Source organism: Podarcis melisellensis (assembly GCF_964234715.1).
Source record: "Podarcis melisellensis genome assembly, chromosome: 3".
Lineage (NCBI taxonomy): Eukaryota > Metazoa > Chordata > Lepidosauria > Squamata > Lacertidae > Podarcis > Podarcis melisellensis.
In genome coordinates, this window is record NC_138530.1 from 64,907,911 (window position 1) to 64,915,588 (window position 7,678).

The 7,678-nt window shown below is 42.4% G+C and overlaps 1 protein-coding gene across 3 annotated transcripts in view; it reads left to right on the forward strand.

The window, feature by feature from the left end:
• ECHDC1 (ethylmalonyl-CoA decarboxylase 1) overlaps positions 1-4,259 on the forward strand; it is a 32,857-nt gene extending 28,598 nt beyond the window's left edge. For all 3 annotated transcript variants that reach the window (XM_081907214.1, XM_081907216.1, XM_081907215.1), the window contains exon 6: positions 3,837-4,259. In XM_081907214.1, coding sequence (XP_081763340.1) covers positions 3,837-4,242 — 406 coding nt within the window. In that variant the 3' untranslated portion in view covers positions 4,243-4,259. The remainder of the gene's footprint in view (positions 1-3,836) is intronic.
• Positions 4,260-7,678: the final 3,419 nt, after the last annotated feature.

Sequence of the window (7,678 nt, forward strand, 5' to 3'; positions counted from 1 at the left end):
GCTAAGAAATGGAGGGATCACTTTATGCATGAAGTGTGAGGGATACTCATTTTTAATCTTCCATTGGTCAGCTGAGTTCATGATATCTGCAGTGACCTGCAAAAGCCAGACCGGCCTTTTTAATCATCTGCATTTTAAACACGTTTTTAGAGCTGCAAGCCGTGGAGGCTGTCCTGTTAAGAAAAATGGGCATGACTCCACCTAAGTCAGTCTGCCTGCCCTCATCCTGTCTCAGATCTACCCGTAGAAGGTGGGGATTCAGCCTGGCTCCCTTTGCATTCAAAGCATGGGCTCCACTCCTGAGCCACAGCCCTTCCCTTGTGTTTAATTTCCATCCTGTTTCAAACAATGTGTCTGATAGCTCAGCAGGCTAGAGCATAGTGCTGATAAGGCCAAGGCTGCAGCTTCAATCCCTGTATGAGACAACTGCATATTCCGGCATTGCAGGGGGTTGGACTAACCTGTGGGTCCCCAGATGTTGTTGGACTACAACTCCCATCATCCCCAAGCTCCGGCCTTGCTAGCTAGGGGTGATGGGAGTTGTAGTTCAACAACATCTGGGGACCCACAGGTTGAGAAAGGCTGGACTAGATGATTCTCAGAGTCCCTTCCAGCTCTACAATTCTATGTATATAGCCCAGAGTTGCCATTTTCCCAGCAGCATGGACCACAGTGTTTTGGATTATTGTCTAGTTGCTGGTGTGTTTTTTTCTGTTTGTTACCTATTAATAGCAATAATCCAAACAAATTTCTCTATATTTGAAAGCAGCTTCAAGCAGATACATATTAAACAGGGCATTCTCTAGACAACCTTAAAAGTCCATGTTCAGTGCGGAAGATTATTTGTCTGCATGACTGAGTTCTGTGTAGCACACGTGATAATATTGGCTTATGTCCACATATGCCTGTTGTCTTTGTCCATGGAGTTTTCTTGGCAGGGATACTGGAGTGGCTTGCCGGTTCCTCCTCCAGGATGTATGGAAGTGAGAGCTGGACCATAAAGAAGGCAAATCGCCGAAGAATTGATGCTTTTGAATTATGGTGCTGGAGGAGACTCTTAAGAGTCCCATGGAGTGCAAGAAGAACAAACCGATCCATTCTTAAGGAAATCAGCCCTGAGTGCTCACTGGAAGGACAGATTGTGAAGCTGAGGCTCCAATACTTTGGCCACCTCAGAAGAGAAGACTCCCTGGAAAAGACCCTGATGTTGGGAAAGATGGAGGGCACAAGGAGAAGGGGACGACAGAGGACGAGATGGTTAGATAGTGTCTTCGAAGCTACAAACATGAGTCTGACCAAACTGCGGGAGGCAGTGGAAGACAGAAGTGCCTGGCATGCTCTGGTCCATGGGGTCACGAAGAGTCGGACACGACTAAACGACTAAACAACAACAACAATGTCCACATAATGTTCCTCCTGTGTAGGCCTGTGAGGGAAGCATGGAGAATGGTGGCAGCAGTGGCTGCACGTTTATAAGAACTTCTTCTCTCAAAAATTATGCCTTCCATGTTCAGGTTGTTACAGCATACATTCCTTTGATTTTTTTTCTGGTTAAAATCAGTGGGAGAAACTCAGAGTTCTGCCTACCCAGCAAATAAAACCTATGCATGTATTGTTGCATCTCCAGAAGCTCTCAATCTGCATATTGTCTCTGTCTTCTGTATGATCCTGATCTCAGCCTCATTCTTCCTTCTTCGTAACCGCCGCCCCATACTTGCCTGCTGCTCCCTCTCTTCTTCCCCTCCGTTATCCACCCCTCATTCCTTCCTGCTTCCTGACCTATGTGCGACTGTCTCTCTTTCTCCCCCCTGATATCCACTCTGACTGTGCCAAGGTTTTATCACCACAACGATAGTACACAATAAGGTAAGTTCATAGATGGAAGACGTGAGCTGCGAAAGCCAGCGGATGCTGCCGAACAATTTACTGTGGCAAGCCTGTTCAAGCCTCTGGCCCTATTCCAGCAAAGTACAGAAACATATCATCAGGTTCATAAGACGAGCCCTGATGGAAGAGACCAGAGGCCTGCCTGGTCTAGCATCCTGTTCTCTCAGTGGCCAACCAGATGCCTGCAGGAATCCCTCAAGCAAGACACGAGTGCAGCATCAACTCTTCCTAATTGTTCTCCCCAGCGACTGGTAGTGAGAGGCACATCGCCGCTGATTTTGGAGCTAATATATAGTCATCATGGGCAGGAGCCTTTGATAGTCTTGTCCTCCATTAATCTGTATAAGGCCCTTTTAGAGTTTCCCGAGTTGGTGGCTACCACTATGTTGTGGGGTAGCGAATCCTGTGTGCTGTGTGAAGCACTTCCTTTTGTCTGCCCTGAAACCTGTAACATTTGGCTTCCTGAGGTGTCCCTTCCTTCTGCACACCATGCACAATTTTGCACATATCATTTTCTCTCTCGCTTATTTGCCCTATCCCCCTCCCCCAAAAAAGGGTCCTGGATGTTGTGACCTTTCCTCATATGGGAGTTACTTCAGCCCCTTTATCATTTTGCTTGGCCTTTTCCAATTCAGCTGGTAACTGCACTAGTTTTCCTCTGCAAAGTGGCATTAACCTCAGCATTGTGCTTCTCTCTATTATTTTTAAAGCACAATAAAGAGCATTCACATGAGATGCAAAAAAAGGCAAGGTCCTGACAATTATAGCAATTGCCATCTCTCTCTCTCTTTTTTTTTACTGAACTATAGAACAAAATCTCATTTTTCTCTGTTGTTTTCCCCATCACTTCTTGATTCTCGTGCTGCCTGGATTCTTCACTAAAATGTGAATGTTTTGAATAAATCTACAGACTAAGACTAGGGCATTGAATAAATTTACAGACTAGGACCAGGGCTTTGAATAAATAAACAGAATAGGGCTGACAATTTGTGCATATTTACTTGGGAGTAAGCCCCATTTAGCATATTTGGCATTCCTTTTAAAAAAAATAAAAATGGGACCAATGGGATCCTGATGACCACAAATGTTTGCTTAGCTAAGAAAGCCCAGCAAAACATGGGCTGATTCATGGCAAAACAATCCCTCCCAGTCTTGCCATCTGATTTCAGCCCCGTGCCCATAGGGTTTTATGTGTGTTCATTAAGAGGTTTAAAGACTGTCTAGGCAAATCTAAAAAAATGTAGTATAAACACTGACAACTGGAAAACAGTGGCCTGCGAGTGCTCCAGTTGGAGAACAGCCTTTACCAAAGGTGTCATGGACTTTGAAGACACTCGAACTCAAGGGAGAAACATGCTAAAAGGAAGGAACGCCTGGCAAATCCACACTGTGATCAACTCCCGCCTGGGAACCAATGTCCCCACTGTGGAAGGACATGTGGGTCCAGAATTGGCCTCCAGTCACTTACGGACTCATTGTTAAAACCGTGTTTATGGAAGACAATCTTACTCAGCTACGAGTGATCGCCAAAGAAGAAGATATGTGTTCATTGCAATTCCTCAGACTGAAGTCGTTTAAAATAAGCATAGGTTGTCCTTAAACAACCCCTGACCCATGCTGAGGTGATAATAAGAATCTGTCCTTGCGTATTTCTGATCTGAAAGGTAATATTCAACCTAATATAAAAATGCTGGCTTCTCATTTTGGATTAAAGGTTGTTGTCTTCCCTTTCAAAGTGATCCATTTGTTTTGCCTTACTTTGGATTCAGTCTCTGCAAATTGCTTGCTTGATGTAGCATTAGCCTGCCTAAAGTTAGAAAACACTTACAGTCTGCATCTTGCCATCCGAAATTGTGCTTTGCATAGGAATGAGGCAGAGAGAACTGAGATGGCTTGACTGCTAAGCTTCAGTATAAATTAACAACTGAATACTTGTTTCTCACTGACAGGTTAATGACCCCGGAGAGCGAAATTAGATTTGTCCACAAGCAGATGGGCTTAGTACCAGGCTGGGGAGGAGCTGCCAGGCTTGTACAAATCCTTGGCAGCAGCCCTGCCCTCAAGTTGCTGAGTGGTGCTGTAAAAGTGGATCCAGAGACCGCCCTTCGTATTGGCCTGGTAGAAGCCGTGTTGTCCTCATCTGATGAACTTGAGTCACTGGAAGAAACACGTACATGGCTCAGACCATACACAAAGGGCCCTCCTGCAGTAATTCAGGCTGTGAAGAAAGTGGTTTCTGCAGGACGAGAGCTGCAGTTAGAAGCTGCCTTGATGACCGAAAAAGAGGTTTTTGGAACTGTTTGGGGTGGGCCTGCCAATTTGCAGGCTTTGGCTCAGAGAACAAAACATAAATAAATGACACACAAAAGAAATGGTTTTGATCTTTCTTTTCCAAACAAACAGCTGCTGCCAAACAGGGATTTGGGAGAAACTGTTAAGATTTATATCAACTCAGTGGGCATTAACTTTCTGGGACGTTTGATTATAAGCCCCCTATACTCTGATCATAGCTAATGTGGAGATTAGGGAAATTTGTTCTTGAAAAATAAAAGAAATGCTGGGAGCTTAGTCCCAGGTAGGGTAAACATATATGTATATATATTTCCCTTCCAGCAACTTGCTGCATATTGCACGTGGAGGTTGTATGCATATGGAAGTCTGCAAATCAGCCGGGAGACATTTGCATCCCAGTGAGTATATGTAAGATGTTGCTCTCTCTCGTAGTAAGAGCTATCATACTTGGAGTAGTAATTAAACTTACTCTTTCAAAGCATCTTCACTGAATGCATTATTTTCATGTGCATTATGTTATGTATGGGCATAACATTTTGAAAGGCAAGTGCAGCATTTTAGCCAAGTTTATCCTTGCAAAGACCTGAGATGGATGTAAGATGATATACTTTTCAAATGGGTTTGGTTGTTGTTGTTGAAGTCTCCAGTTCAAAGCTCCTGGAAACAATCATGTCCACGTTTGACATAGTTTGATCAAAAATAGGTTTAACCTAAAAGCAACTTTAGCCCTGTGTACATGTACACTGAGAATTGGCCAGGTCAGAACTAAAATAAGTAGCAGTATAGCTTTCCTCAAACTTCATCTAGGTGGTACTCAGTGAGCTCATACACTACATGCACAGCCCCAAAGCTCCTGCCTTCAGCTTATTAAACCATCTCAAACTTACACCAGAAAGGTGAACTGTGTTTGTTTGTAGCAGCAAAAACAAAGAATCTTGAGGCACCTTAACAACCAACAAATTTATTATGCCATAAGCTTTCATGAACCCAAGTCCACATTGTATCTGATTAAGTGGATTTCATCTACAAAAGCTTATGCATTTGTTATTCTTGAAGGTGCTATAAGATTTTGTATTAAGTGCAAGAACATCTCACCTTCATCTTAGGTCTTTGTGTAGATAAAGTTGGCAGACACATTGTTAAATGTAAAACGGATTTTCACACAATCTTATGCTGTATCTGCAAATATCAGTGATGGTGTCTAGGCATATATGGATCAAAGACATATTTGATGGATTTCCTGGTTAACCTAATTGACCTTACCTTTTTCAGCCTATACAAAAAAGCATCTCCAAGATGACTTGCATCTGCAAACTTTCAATTGCATTCAAAGTGCCAAAACCAGTATCTAGCTGCTTTGTGGAAACAGTAAATTGGTTTTGTATACAATATCCTTGATGCATTTAAAGCTGTAGTTTCTATAGTATAAACTTCCTCATATTTGTGTTAGGACTGCAAGAACTTTGAGTCAAACAAGTCATTACTTCTGTTCTGTTTGTAATACTATTATTTGTAGTTCTTCCTTTCTAATGATGACCCTACTGTTATTCTTTTTATGTCACCTGGGAGGCGGGGTGGGCAATAGACCTTATCAGAGCCAGTAATGATAGCAGTTGATCCAGCAAAGAGGAGTGCAGATTTGTTTTATTTGTTTTGTTCTTTTTGGTGATACACTCGGCATACAAAGCTGTGACAAATCAGAAAGTCTGTTACAGCAAGAAAACATTTGCGGTGGTGGGTGAAACATGGCAACCTCTTGACTCAAGCTTTCTGCAGCACAGCTTTTTCATAACTCAATTTATCAAGAAAAACTGAAGTGCTCATAGACAAACATATCACTGGTGAGCACATTTCCAACCTATTGAGTGCAATACTGAGGAAGAATATATGTGCTTCTCCTGAGAAGAGCAGGTGCTCAACAGCTAACTGAGCCTTGGAGACTCTTGGAAAGCAGCAAGCGTCCCCCCACACCCACTGACCTCCTAGCTTAGAGAATGGTGTGATATGAAGTAAGACCCAGCTCATCTCTCGGCACGGTGAGTCATAACAAGCATGATTTGTTATAAAGGCAAGCCAAGGATTGTGAATCCCTGCAGGAGGCTTGCACAGAGAATCCAAAATAACTACAGCTAGGTTCTCTGAATTCACTTAATTTATAGAATCATTCCTGATGAAAGTGTTATTAGAGCCGTCCTTCATTTTGCTTGATACAGCAGCATTGTAGACATGAAGGCATAGTGCCAAGGTGCAAAATAGAGCATGTTCAATATCAGTATATATCAATGTCCCATAGCTATGTGAAACACATTGATAGCTGAAAAACTGGCAATATGTTAGAGGCAGTGCTATTTTTCTAGAAAAAGAGGTGCCAGAACTGACCATAAACACTTCCCACTTCTTAGAATCACAATGGCAACCACCTGAGAGGTGTCAGAACTCAGTTCCGTTGAATTCCGGCTGGAAAAAAGCCCTGCTTAGAGGTACTCTTCCTTGGAGCCCTCTCTTTTCCTGACCTAAAACATCAGCTGCCTTTTATTGAACTAGTTCACATTATGGGACTAGGATAAATTATTTAAATTGCTTTATTGTAGATGGAGAACTGTACTTTAAAGAGTATCATCTCTTGTTTTTTAGTACATATGGAGATAGAGTATTTTTTCAGAGCTGCAAAAGATCCATGTGCAAACAGGCTGATTAAAATGAGGTTTGCACTGTGATGTTCATGAAGGTAGCATCTATAACCAGGCCCCTATTTATGTGTAACTCAAGTAGTTAGCTGCCACTTCTTATGTGGGGATCACATGGATGTTAAGCTTGAGAACAGACCAGGGAAAGAATAGCTTTGTGCAGAAGCACAAACTTAGGTTTGTGTTTTTATTGAAGACAGTATTACCAGAAATGACTAATAACCAACAAATGATACACAGTACCCTGGCACTTACAGATATGCTTATAACAAAAGAGATTTCTATTTTGTGCAGTAGCTATTCAGCTGTATTTAATGGATAGGTCAGGAATCTCCTTCATGCTGCCATGATTGTGGCTTTACTATGGAGGCCTGCTTGTCATTTACTTCATGTATAAATGGTACTGGGTTCACATAGCTAGTTATAACACTTGTTGATACTTTACAATGTCTATGCAGGTCAATGTTAAATGTGAAAGGAGGTAGTGCTCAGTGGCGGCCACCAAGAATTGAAGCAAAGACTGTACCTAGAATGAAAGACTGAGGGAGTTCCAGTTCTTAGACTTCCATTTTCAGTACCGAACACTATTGATAGTCAGCTATTGCATATGTTAATTGCAAAGGAGCCATCCATAAAATCACAGAAACCTAAAGGGTCAAAGCCAAAGGTTATGTAAGGAGCTAGTAGATGAACAAAATGGGCTATGGACAAGACACCAACACTTCCAGTGGCCTCCCAAGACACCCACTGGAAATTCCAGTAGTGGTGTTCTTAGTGACAGTGTAGGGCAAAATGGAGTGTTCTACAATAGC